At 39.9% G+C, this 14,345-nt stretch overlaps 1 protein-coding gene across 1 annotated transcript in view; it reads left to right on the top strand.

The window, feature by feature from the left end:
• map3k10 (mitogen-activated protein kinase kinase kinase 10) overlaps window positions 1-14,345 on the top strand; it is a 49,508-nt gene that overhangs the window by 22,379 nt on the left and 12,784 nt on the right. The window contains exons 2-3 of the mRNA XM_080888318.1: window positions 11,679-11,859; window positions 13,047-13,195. Of these exons, the coding sequence (XP_080744444.1) occupies window positions 11,679-11,859; window positions 13,047-13,195 (330 nt within the window). The remainder of the gene's footprint in view (window positions 1-11,678; window positions 11,860-13,046; window positions 13,196-14,345) is intronic.

Consider the following 14,345-nt stretch of genomic DNA (forward strand, 5'->3'; position numbering starts at 1 on the left):
TAAAATGTTGCTTTTTAACTAAACAACTGTGAAAGCTAAACCTTGTCATGAGTTAGAAAAGCTCAAATCTCTCAGTGTGTATTCCTGTGCTGCAAGTACGACCATTTTCATATCATACACACTCAAAGATGCAAACACACACGTACATAGACTCCATGCACAAAAAAAGCCACCTCATTTAATACCTCCATCTCTTCTGAGAGAGAGGCTGCCTGGTCACACAAATCTGGCAGCTACGTTTGTGTGCAGACAAAGTGAATAGCTGCAGGGTGAAACTGTGCCACTGTGTGGCTCAGGATTGGAGCCTCGATGGCCTGTGGTGGTACAAGTGGAGCCAAGCTGGGGTATCGATGACATGGGAGCATACTCACTACAACCTCCGTATCAAAGCACTGGGGAATGGAAAGAGACCCAGGGATTCGATGCACATCTGCTGTGCTGTTGCAACAGTTTTTAGTTAGACTAACAGGCAGAAATCATTTCCACACTGTCTCATGAAGCTTTTTTTTTTACTTATTAAGATAACCAATCTGGGGTTTTATTTACGTATATATTGTAGGGCATGCTGGGAAAGATGTGCATCTTGTTATGGTTCAAATCTCTTGAGAGGTGAGAGATGTGAGAAGCCAAAAAAACCCTTAAAAAAATGGAGAGACCTATCGAGGTACAAAGACATGTGGTATGTGCTGCCAGGATAATGACAAAAGCATTCCCTCCAGTCATCTCTCTTTACCCTTAGTAGCCCTCATCTTTTCATCCACTCCTTTCCCTCCCTGTCATAGTGCTTGTGCCTTTTCTCTCCTCCATCTCTCCTTCACTCTCCTCCTTTGCCCTCATTTCTGCAGCTTTGTTCCACCCTACCCCCCTGCCCCATTCCTCATCTTAAACCATGAACCCCCCCCCCCCCTTGCTTCCTCATATTCTTACGCCCCCTCCACCCATTACTCTGCACGCACACAGTCTATTTCTCTCTGTTTTGTGCTGCGATCGTAGCCAGGCTGGCGACAGCTGCAAAAGCAGAGAGTAGAGTGGTAGGCACCAGCAGTAGGGGAGGGAAGAGGGCTGGACCTGTGGGGAAAAGAAGTGATGTGAAGATGAAGACGAGGGGGCGGTTACTTCTTCGTTGGTGAGGTTTTGATCTTGTAGAAATGAAGATGAAACAGGGTGGGTCTGCAGGCAGGGGCGGGGAAATGGCTTCTCAGTAATCCCATGGGCACGTACTTTGTCTGCGTTGATGCACATCAGCCTGCTGCTGTGTTGGTGTATTATTTATTTATTTATTTTTTCATGCCGATGTGCTGAGGCAGGCGGCGGGGAGGGTGCTCAGGTGTTACTGGAGTGACAACAAAAACTGCACTTGCAGGAGGATGAGGAGGTAGATGAAGGTGGTTGGAGATGTGCATCGGGGTGCTGACTAGGCGACACAGAAGCAGCTGTTATCAAGTGCATGCTACACCTGGTCTGCAGGGGAGAGGGAGAAGGGGCTGTAAAATGAGTCTGATAAGGGAAAAGGAAAAAAGAAATAACTCGATGAAGGATGGTCTTTGTTATTCGGCTGTACCTAAATGGATCTCATATAATAAAATTCAACAATGTCACAACTGTGTGGCTCACATCTGACTAAATATTTAACCCCAAAGGCCCATTTTGAACATGAAAACAACATGAATTAAAATTTACAAACATTTTGTCAGATAAAAACAACACTGAGAACTAAGCCAGCAGCTTTGTGAGACTGTATATAAAAGAGGGACGCAGCCCATCGACTGCTAGTTTCTGGAATTTTGGTTGTTCCTATCCTATTTTATTCATTGATTATTCTTTTTCCCTTTAAGCCAGGCATGATCATATTTGGAAGAGCAGTTGAAGGTTATCGGGTGAGGCTATTGCTAGCTTGGGTGGCGAGATGTGTGATATTAACTGGGATGCTAATTTTGGCTTAAAACAAAATATAAATTTTGGAAAAGCTGATCCGCTGACTACTTAGTGTGTTTGACTCCCGCCAGTGTTGTCACTCAGAGTGGCTGTTGTCTTAACATCACATCTTAATGCAGTGAACAGGTTAACTAGACTTTGTTCCCACTTTGTCCCATTTAATTCGTTGGGATTTGGTTATCTTACAGTTTTTATTTGAGTAAAGAGGTTTAATCAGTACTTTAGCTTTTACCGGAGTATTTTCTAACTAAGCAAGTATCTGTATTTCTACTTCAGTGACAAATGCTGTAAGTTGGGGATTTAAAATGAGCGTATATGAAGACTAACTTGTGTTTGTATCCTGCCTCTAGTGGCAGCTTTTGAAACTGCACCATCCATGTTAGCATCTGTTCGTGGCTTGATTTAGACTCATTGCTTTGAAGTAAATGCAGTCATCAAATTAGGTTTGTGTTAGATTAGACATTTTTTAAACAAGTGTCTGGGAATTAAAGAAAATGCAATGAAACCGCCTTAAGAAAACCTAACCAATATATAAATCAAATCAAATCAAATCAAATCACTTTTTATTGTCACATCACATGTGCAGGCACACTGGCACAGCACATGCGAGTGAAATTCTTGTGTGCGAGCCCCACAAGCAACAGAGATGTGCAAACACAACAACACAAACGAGCAAAATACAAGAATGGCCAACCTGAAACTAATAAATATATGTACAATATATAATAGTATATGCATTTCTGGATGTGTATACTAAATATTTTCCTACGTGTGTGTGTGTGTGTGTGTGTGTGTGTGTGTGTGTGTGTGTGTGTGTGTGTGTGTGTGTGTGTGTGTGTATACACATTTTTACAAATTAAATAGTAAAAAAATAAAATAAAATAATAATAATAATAATAAAATATATAAAATATACAGAGTTGAATATGTGCAAAACAAGTGGCATTTATATACAGTGTGGAGTGCATAATGTATACTTTTTAAAGGAGCATCATACTAATCACTACTTGGCTTCCAGGGAGGGGGTCGTAGTTTCCTGATGGTTTTCCTCATGGTTGATTATGTGGTGTAGTTTCCTTTAAACCGATGAGGACGACGGTAAAAATGGATCCTCATAGGAGCGTCAGCCTGTTCATACCCCAGTCACCTTTTCTTTCCCAACGTCACTACTCTGGTTTGTGACCTTTCCCACTTGTTACCACAACATCAAATTAATGACACAGCAGTGTGGACTGAATCCAGAAATTATACATGTGATGCAAGAGATCGAGCCTAAAGAGATCGCTGTTGATGTTAAAGCTGAATCATTCGGGGCACATTTGCATTTGTGAATTTCCTCATCGCTCCGATATCAGCTGGATGTGTCCAGGCTGCTCTCTGGAGGTCAGCTTAGGATGCAGTTGATTTTTAATTTTTTTTTTAAACTTTATTCAGCCACATTTCATGTATATATTTATATTTTTGAACAATAAAGTGTAATTTTCTTATGTTAGGGTTTTCACTAGGCATACGCTTGCTATAAGCTACTGCGCTTTCCTCTAATGTGCCTGCAGTGTTACTTTAAAGAACAGAGGAAGGAAAATGAAAGTGGTGTCGAGCTCTGTCAGGCTGTTCCACCTGCAGTAACCAGATCAGCTGATCAGCAGAAGATAAATCTCTCAGCTGACTGCTCAGAGGACCACGCCCAAAATGCTGCTCCAGCTGATTGCTCGCTCTCACATCACGGAGTTTATTTAAGGCGAGGCAGCACAGAGACAATGGCACTTTGCTCAGGGCTTGTAAAAATCTCACTGAATAGTCATCAAAAGGAGTTGTAAATAGTTTTGTTTAGTTTTTTTCATCTGCCAGTAGTCGTGCTATAGTGTTTTTAAATACATTTCATCAGTATTTCTCTCAATATTGGGCTGAAAATATGTGAAAAGTGGAATTTAGACCTGATAGTTAAGAATAAAATGTGGGACCTAACCGGAGTCTCCAAAAGTTGATTCTGTTCATCTGGACGTAGCGTTTTGTGGGAGAAACGTTTCATCACTCATCCAAGTGATTTCTTCAGTCTCAGCTAACTGCAGGTTTCCCCAATCTTATAAACAATACATTTGCATAATGACTGAAACCAGCACAGTGAAGGAACAATGGGCTGGGAGGTCAGTTCCTTAATCTTAATTATGCAACTTTTCAACACAAACTATCAGCTTTTGGAAATTTACTTACCTGGATGATTGAGCATGTATCAAGACGACCTAACCGGAGCAGTTTTCACAAACAATGAAAACTTTATAATGCAGATGCATTTTTTGTTGTTGTTAACATAGAAAGCTAATAATTTACTTTTTATTATCACGGTCAGAGCCTTTGGTGAAAGGTGTTTAACACTGTTTTCTATTGAAAATTGCTCCTAATATTTTGCCTCCCTTAAGTATAATAACATGTTTTTTAAATGTTGTGACTGACATGTCCAAAAGAAAGCATAAAAGAGTATTATTATTAGATCATTTATGTTTATATTTTGTAATGAATTTTTAAAACAGGCCTTTGGACAGTGGATGCCTCTGGCTGTTACTCTGACTATTCTTGTTAGTTCTAGCTTTTTTTTTTTAAATTTTTATTTATTTATTTATTTTTAGCTTAAGTAGTGAAAGAGGCGGGGTGAGCCCTGAGCACCTGGTGCAAGCGAGATGACCCGTTCCAGAGAGGAGCAGGCAGGGAGTCTTGCTGTCAAACTATAACGCAGGCATCCTGAGGTGAGATCAGGGAGGACAGAAAGCTCCTGGGGGGAAGAAAGCCAGAAGCTTGCTTGGATAAGTTTAAATCGGGTCACCACAGCGGTGGAGTCGTTATCACAGTCGCCTCACAGCAAGAAGGTGAGATGTATGTTGGGGACCTTCAAAGTCAAAGTTGTTAACTGTGTAACAAACAGTTCTTTTGAAAAAATGCAACTTTTACTTTGAAGGTGATCGCTCTCTGTTTCGACGATTTCTGTTGCACTTTTTATGTTGAGTGTTTGCACACAAGCGTGGATCTACCATGCAAACTACGGCCATCTGCGACCGTCTGCTACAGACCAATCACAAGCAGGTTTTTAGTGCAGCACCCTCTTCGTGACTTATTTCACCTAGAAACAGCCAGCAACCATTTGCCAACCAGTGGGGGAATAAACATTTTTCCATAGCAACCAGTTGTTGGCAGGGATCGGCTCACTGGTCTTTAGGATTTGGTGTTTTAAGACTGTCAATAGTACACACTGAATATGCCCAACCAAAAACCTGGTTTTCATAACAGTCATTATACAAAAGATACTAGGTCTGTGTCCTATATTATCATGGATGCTTTACTTTTAGTGGATGAAGCAAACTTCCTGCTGCATTTAGTTTTGCTTACATTGCAAATGCTCTCGTCCTGCTTCAAGTCAGCGATTATTTTCGCCGTGCTGCTTTTACTGTTGTGAAATAATTCTCCTCTGTTGCTGACTAATAGTTACACAAACCTGCATGAAGTACAACATACTCTGTTCAACATACTGGGCAGCAGGGTTTTCCAGATCACAACTAGCATGTGCTAAACACTCTTTGCTTATGTGTTTTGTTTTGTTTTTAAATAAAAGCTTTCCAGAAATGCCTTCACTCAGAAGACCTTTGCACATTCCATTGTGGTGAAGCATCCATGTGGGCTGTAGGCTAATGTGTCACCTGTTCTTAATGCCCTGACTAACTAGTCTGAAGGATCATTAGTAAGCTCAAAGCCTCTCTGTCAGTGTTTAAACAACGACTGGGGTCAAAGTCCGACAATGGATATCTGGTGCGAGTAAATAAATAATCAGAGGGGCAGAAAACTGCTGCCACACTGCTCTCTGTGGAAAAAACTTGACTCCCAGCAGGTGTCTCTGACAGCTGATCAATACTCGGCTGTGATAGTAGCTTTGAGAGTGCGGCCTGAGTCACACTGTGTGTCCTGTCCAAAAACTAAACCCTACAGTCCTCTTCCAGAGATCACAAACTGGTGCATACCTGTGTCAAAGACTGATGTAGCCACTGTGACGTCATGCAGTGCTTTTTGGGTTTCGGGATTTTAAAGAAATAATCTTATGACATGAATAAGAGGTGGATCTGACCTTTAATGTATAACTAAAACTTGGTTTGATGACATTAGAATAGGTTCCAGGATTTTCCAAAAGTAGACCACCCTCACTAATGTCTAATGCAAACTCGTTTTGTTCTATAAGTAGACCTGAAACATGACAGAAGCCACAGTACAGAAAAGATTTTTAAGGGTTCTCCTATTAGGTTTATAACTGAGGTGTTTTCAGTGCCACAGGTGTGTAAAATCAAACACATAAGCCTTCTGCCTTTAAAAGAATTTGTGAATGAATGGGTCGTTCTAAAAAGCTTACTGAATTAAACCACACTCTAATAGGATGCAACAAGTCAGAATGTGAAGTTTATTGCCTCCTAGATGTTCAATTATTGCAATTAGGGACCACGGGCACTGAAGTTACACAGCACTGAGGTGCGTGGTACCCAAAAGACTTAATAACTGCAGAGCTCCTGTTTATGAAGCTCAGTTTTTATCTTCATTGCTTTATTTTTCCTCAAGGAGCTATTTGCTTGGCTTTAGACTCGTTCTGATCTGCTTGTTTATAATTTGGATGCTCTCTGTAGGTTGCAGGCACAGCACTCTGAGGTCATTGATAAGAGAGTGTAAATGATATTGACTTTTTGGACTTTGCTTTCAAAGAGCAGAGAAAGCACCAGTTTTTCTTGATGAAATACTGTCAAAGTATGATGACTGTAATCAAGATGTGCGATTAATCAGTGGCTGTGATATTTACCAGAATTCATGTTTGTATAGAAGCCCTTTGGGAGAATGTAAGCAGTGCTTCTTGCTTTCTTCTCATTCCCATTTTGAGATAACATTTCCAACAGCGCTGGCATCGCATTGTGTAAAAGCCACACTATCCTTGAGGACTTTTTTTCCCCTCCTTCACTGCGATAAAAATATGCTTCCCACGCCCTTGTGAGTCTTATTCGTGTGTCGCTGCACTTCAGGTTTCTGTGCTGCCAGCTTAACACAAACATGTTGATTTGTGTGTTTGATGTGTGGATGGAAGAACTTGTGGCAGGGTGAATATGAAGGCCTCTCTACCAGTGTGTGAACCTAAGCTGATGATATAGTCATTTGAAGATGAGAAACGGAGAGGAAGCAGGTGGAAGTGCTGCTTCAGTCACACATCCAGTTTGTGTTTGTGCATTTCTGTCAGCCTCCCTGTCTTTTTCTTTCTATTTCCACCCGACCTTCCACCCACATGCCTGATGTCCTCTCCCAGAGTGTCAGGGCTCTGTATATGTACACACGAAACGAACTGGGAAAGGTGGACTGTGAGGACACACCCATCCGAGCATGCAAACACATCCCAATCTCTCTCTGTCCTTTTTTTCTTTTTCTTTTTGGAGTCTGTCCGGGTCCATTTTTGCTTCTCAGAAACAGCTAACCCCGAGGAGACAGTCGTCCCTCACACAGACGGCAGTATCAGAATAGAACGGATGAAGGAGGAGGAGGATGAGGGCAGCTTATTATCACTGTCAGCAACCCTCACTTTACTCCTCGACACAGTCACATTACCTTAGAGAGGTGGAAAATAACATGTACTCAAGGACTCGCCTATATTTTTCAAGTTTTTATCTTCAGCGTTATACATTTTAAAGCGTTGGTAAAACATGTAGTATTTTTTTGCTCTAGATGTTTCATCTGTGATGTGTTATATAATAACAAAGCTGAAACCGTAACTGACTTTTCCAGAAAACTGAAGAAAACAGCAAATATTCAAATGTGAGCAGTATTTGGCATTTTTGCTCAAAACTGTTGCTGAATATTTTTTCTCATTATCCACTAAGATATAGAATATTTTATTCCTTTTTTGCTAATACGCATGCCCGAGGTGACATACTTCACCTTTTTATTAAAGTAAAAGCACCAAGGGCACGATATAAAAATACATAGTTACAGGTAAAAGTCTTAAATTAAAAAAAAAAACAAAAAACAAACTGCTCAAGTAGACGTCCAGTCCACTGTAACAGTAATATATAGTAGTATATATTGTATACATTATAGTGGTTTGTTTTCTTTCGTTTTTTGTACCAGTGCATTGATTAATGCATTGGTTCAAATTATAAGCAAATGTAAAGAAATTAGCCAACAGAAGTCGACTTATAGGACAAAACCCACACAGTGAACATAGCAGGAGAAAGCAAACACAATAAACACACACTGACCCCAACAATGCAGCGAATACACATTTAATACCTGCCTTTTAGTTCTTTAACAGCTGTTTATGTTATTCATTAATTAGACAACTCTATGCAATGTACAGAATATCACAGAAACATATGGGGTTAGTCTGTGATTTCCACCAGTTACCATTGGAGTCAAACTTCTTGTATCACTTCAATAACTTTATTATAATTTAACCTAGGCTATACATATTTGTTATCATGTACAAATAATATGCATACAGTATAGTTTAATTGAGTATGGATTCCATACAAATAGGTTGACTCCATCAGTAGTTCTGGAGAAAATTATAACAACGATAGAAAATACCAGCTATACAACTGGAGTGTTTATATTTAATGCAGTGTGGCGTTCCTCAGGGTTCAATTTTGGGTCCTGAATTATTTTATTTGGTTTATTAATAATATATATAACCCCCCAAAAATTTATAAATGTGGTTTGACAGAAATATGCTGTCACTGGATTTACATAAAATACCTTTTTGGTGTTTGGAACCAGCAATAAAAAAAAAAAAAAAAAAGGGAGGATCAAGTAAAAGATACCTGGTTTGATCCAAGGAGGAGACACAAATCCCTTTTTGGGTTGTTTCAAGACAGGAACTAACTGCTGTGGTGGTCCTTTGTGAATAAGAAAACAACCAAAAGTATCGTTTTCTACTCATTTAACAATCGAGTGAATTGAATAAAATATATTGTTCTTTTAAAAGATTATATTGTACATAAAGTCTAATAAGAAAAGACCCCAAAACAGTGTGCACTTCTAATGCCATACATTCACATTTTATGAAATATGAAGAAATACACCAGACCGTTAAGATAAGAAAACAGAATAGTAAACAATGCTGATTTAAAGGTGCAGGGCCACAGTGGCTGAGCTGAAGACCTTGATAGTCTCATATAGAGAGCTGCCAATAAGCAATAAATAAACTCTAGGATACTTTTTAAGGTCACTATAACATTTTTCTTAACTGGCTTTGCAATCTGTAAACCACCACATGTCATTTGAACCTCAATAGGATAAGAAAAAACACACTTCAAAGAACAAGTGAGAAACTTCAGGAAGAGCAGCACTCACTGATGTGTGGGAGATGCTGTGTGTACAGCGACACAAAAATAGAATTACATTATGAAGGATCTGATCTGGGCGGACGTAAAGCAAGTTACAGGCAGAGTCGTGTGACCTCTTTGTCGCTATTAAGACCTGACCCAGCAGACAAACACAAACACGATTTAATCGTCGTCTCACCGCTACAGCCTCTCTGTAATGGAGTGCTGTGACGGCGTTCCTCAAGCAAAACATGACTCGGCTATGGAAGTATCAGCTGATAGGCCTGAGAGCACGTCCGTATCACTGAAACTCGTCTCCTAGCGAGCTTGTGGACAGAGCACAGAGAGCGAAAGAGACACACCTTTATCATGTGAAAGGTTATTGTGCATGTGTGTGTGCGCGCGCACAGGAGTGCACGTGTGTGTGTAAACAAAGACGCTGTTGTGTGTGTGTGTGTGTGTGTGTGTGTGTGTGTGTGTGTGTGTGTGTAGCCTTGTTTCACCACCTTTTGCATACGGCTGTAGATAATTGCGAGCGAGTCAGAGAGAGAGAGAGCAACCCCCACCTGGCTCCCAGTGAACTGTGTACACTCCAAATATTTCCATAGCCAGTCCTCTCACGGAAATGAAGGAGGAAGTCTGAGAGTGGCACAAAGACGAAGGTATCTAATGTTAGCAAGGAGACTGCACACATTAAAATACCGTCACTGTAGGAAACTGCAGACTGACCAGGTAGTTTCACTGAATGGAAGAAATAGGCACAAAGGTCCAACTACACCTGCTCTGCGAACATGGCTGTGCTGCTGAACTCTTATTCTTAATGAAAAATAGATCCATGGTTTGATTTTCAGCATTTATGCAGTGGCCCTGGCAGGTGAAGTGCACTCAAAGTTATGAATTATCAGCAAATAGAAAAACACTGCACACAAAACTCAGCAGAGGGAGAAAAAACACATTGGAAATTGAATAAAACACAAAGCATGTAGGAAAGAAAATCTCACAAATCAAAAAAAGGTGTTTTAGGGGAGACAATAATGTGACGGAACAGGTGAGGAAGTGATAGAAACCAAAACATGCAGATAATATGTGGGATGATGTGTATGATTCTTATAACTCTTTACATGCTTATTAGCTGTTAGTCATACTTGTTTTTAATCTCTGGCTCTCTTCCACATGTCTTTTATCCTGTCTTCCGTCTTTCACCCCAACCGGTCGTGGCAGATGGCCGAGACTGGTTCTGCCGGAGGTTTCTTCCTGTTAAAAGGGAGTTTTTCCTTCCCACTGTCACCAAAGTGCTTGCTCATAGGGGGTCATATGATTGTTGGGATTTTCTCTATGTATTTTTGTAGGGTCTACCTTCCAATATAAAGCGCCTTGAGGCAACTGTTGTTGTGATTTGGCGATGTATAAATAAAATTGAATTGAATAGAATAGCCGTTTACTGTTAGCTCGTCACCTCTGCAGCTGGTCCGTCACATTATTGTCTCCACAAAAACACTTGCGTTGTGTTCTGTGAACACAACACAGAAGGTTGTTACCTGAACACAGCCTCAGTCAAGAATGTAATCAAAGTGATTTTTTTTGTGTGTGTGTGTTTTGCTTTGCTTTCTGTTGTGTTTTTGTTTTGTTGTGCGCTTTTGTAGCATTTCTATATTTGCTGCTGTTTTCTTAAGTTGCAATGCATTTGACGTCTCAGGCCCATCGTAATTTTCACAGATTCTGCTGAATATAATAAGAAGTGAAAGAAGACTCTTTAATCTCCTCCTGCCTTCATTGCACTGCCCCCTGCGTCTTGTTCATGGTCTCTGATTGCAGGAGTGGGGAGTTTTGGTGTTTTACATTTTTTGGGGTTTTTTTTTTTTTTTTGGTAATATAGTAGGTCTTTACTTCTCAATATAAAGCATTTTGGGACAACTGTTGTGAACAAACACTTAAAGTAAAGCAGAAGTTAACTGAATCACACTGACACTTCTGTTAAGGCTGTAAGTAGTGATTATTTTGACTGATTTGTTGGTTAATTTCATTATAATTTGATCTTTTAATTTAGAACATCCACCCCCTCACCCAAAACAAATAAATAAATTCAATCTGTATCATAAAGGAACTATAAAGAAAGAGATATTTGCATTTAAGAATCATAAAAACACTTGGTTTGTGTAATGTGAGTTCATTTTTACTGCCGGATTGGAGTAATTATTCATGACTCCGGAGCTTTGTTTGCTGTCTGTGTTTCTTCTTTTTCCCTTTCAGTAGTTTGATATCTTGTCAGAGCGCATTTGCATATTTAAAAGTCACAAAAGCAGTTTCTAAGTGTATTTGTGTGCGTTTTTGTCATCCACACTGTGTGTATGAGAATGTCACCTTTTATAACGAAAGCTCTTCTCTTCTGTTTTCTTTCCTCCTCATCCTCAGTCCTCATTCTGCAGCCGGTGGAGCGGGATGACCTGAATGGCAAAACCCTGAAGATCACAGACTTTGGTCTGGCCAGAGAGTGGCACCAGACCACCAAGATGAGTGCAGCAGGGACCTACGCCTGGATGGCCCCGGAGGTCATCAAGCACTCCCTCTTCTCCAAGAGCAGCGACGTGTGGAGGTACTGCCCTTGCCTCTTTGTGTGTCACTGCACTTCCCTGGTTTACACATTGACAGATGTCTCCATGCAGCCTGTCAGGGCAGACGAACGGGGAACAGGGTGAATAACCAAAACACTTTAAAAGCTGTCAGTGGACTTTCCAGCAAAGTGGCATCAGCACAGCGTCTGCAGCAGGACAATGATCCCAAACACACAGCTAGAGTCATAAAAACCTCTGACGACCTACAACAGACAGTGTAGCCTCCTCGGGCCTTGATCTCCACATAATGCAGTCAGTCTGGGGTTACATGTAGAAAGAGAAGATAGTGAGAAAGTCTAAACACACAGGAGCAATACAGGTAGATGCTCGTCTGTGCTACAGAAATGAAAGCTTTTAGGATAAATACTGAGGTGGAGGTGGAGGTGGAGTTGAGGATGCTGAGATTTTCAATGGGAGTGACCAAGAGAGACAGGATTAGAAATGTGAGAAGCAAAAGAGGAAGACTTCAGAGAAGATGTAAGGATGTAGTGAAGAAGGTCATGCAGTGGGTTGGTGTGATTAGAGGAGAGGGCTGGTGAGATGGAGGAAGATGATCTACTGTGTTGGACCTCTAACTGAAACGGTAAGAAGAAGAAGAGCAGGGAAGAAGAAAGTTAAGTAATTAGCAATTCCAAGTGTTCAGGTTGTTTATTTAATAACATGGCCTGCATATAAAAGATAGGCATCATCTGCAGGAAGTGATGCGTGATTGCAGAAGGAAGTCAGATTGACTGGAAATTATGACAACAGCAGATATTCTTCTGATGGTTTCAGTCACTAGTTTCATATTTTATTTAATATCACGTTCACGTGGCTTATACTGGGCCACTTTAATTTTATATTGTGACTGTTTGCACTATATTTAGTGAATAACATTCTCCTTTATATTGCTGCATTATTGAACACAGAGCTATTTTACTTTATAGAGGTATTTTCTGTATTGCACAACAGAAAGCTGTTTATTCTACGTTGTACTTATCGACACACATCCCACCCAGCCTGCTTTATCTTTTCTTTTTGACTAAACTTGACTAAATGACTAATTTGCTGTGAATGTTAGATCCACAGCATGTTCTACACTTAAAAAAAATGAAGGTGACAGTTGAAAACTTTTTTTTAAGTTAGAATAGATTTAATGTTGATTTCTCATTTTTATCTCTCCTCATAGTTTTGGTGTGTTGCTCTGGGAGTTGCTCACTGGCGAGGTTCCTTACCGGGAGATAGATGCACTGGCGGTAGCTTACGGAGTCGCAATGAACAAGCTGACGCTTCCCGTCCCTTCAACCTGCCCTGAACCTTTTGCTCAACTACTGGGAGGTAAGAAGGTTGTTACCTGAACACAGCCTCAGTCAAGAATGTAATCAAAGTGATTTTTTTTTTGTGTGTGTGTGTGTTTGTCACATATGTAATCACGGTTAGCTGAAGATGAAGGTATGGCTGCTCCAGCAGCCGCACTGAAAGCTGTTTGAAAATATATTTGGTTTGTTTCCGGCATGTTTTTGCATATGATCTGGATATTGTGTTTTGTGATGTGTCACTGCGGTATTTCTGTTGGGGTTTGTGGTTAGATTAATAATATATTCATTTCCTGTCTTAAAAATTAGATTTTAAAACATGAAAAACACCCCCAAAAATGGCAAAGTAGGAGGTGGTAAGAGAAAAAAACTCAAAAAGTTTACAGGAAGTGGTTTCTAAAACTAAAAAAGTCCAAAATGATGATTATTATTATTGTTATCGTCATCATCAAAAACCCATCCAGTTGGCAGTTTTTCCCCAAGCTTGTGGCAGTTTTTCCACTTCGCTCATGTACACGAACATATATGTTAATTTATCGGCTTACATTCTTTTAATCTTTATGATATCACTTTATATAGTGAGATGGCAAGAATCATAATCTTTATTAACACAGTAGCAATGAAATTTTCCGAGCTCCCTCAGAAATCTTTAAATTTCGGTCCTGCACATTAAATTTACCTGCGTTTACTTTGCTTTACTATTTCGACCTCACCTTGGAAAATGTTTAAGCTTTACTTTCACTTGCTGCTTTAGTTAGATTAGCAGATTAACAGCTGCACTTCAGAAACACACCTCCTAAAAAGAGGAGATTTCACATAGGTGGGGGAAAATGTTTTTCTCAGACATTTCTGACTATATTTTAAGGAATATCTGAGTTTTCTGACTTTAATGATCTCAGAGATTACTCGAGTTGTTTTTATTCATTGAATGACTTTAATATGTCTTCCCTTCTCCTTTGTCTCTCTTTATAACCTAGTAAAGCCCTAAAATGTTGCTGTGAATATGACCTTAAACTGTCACTGAAAATGCTGAAACATTTTAAATAAGCCCACAGGCTGTTCATATCCACTGACTTCAAGATCCTGTAACTTTTGAGGTTACTGTTGTTCATTTTAAAACAATTTCTATCCCACATTTGGGAGATGAGAAGCAAACACAGAGATAAAATAGA

Source organism: Rhamphochromis sp. 'chilingali', assembly GCF_963969265.1.
Source record: "Rhamphochromis sp. 'chilingali' genome assembly, chromosome: 8".
NCBI classification, from domain to species: Eukaryota; Metazoa; Chordata; class Actinopteri; order Cichliformes; family Cichlidae; genus Rhamphochromis; species Rhamphochromis sp. 'chilingali'.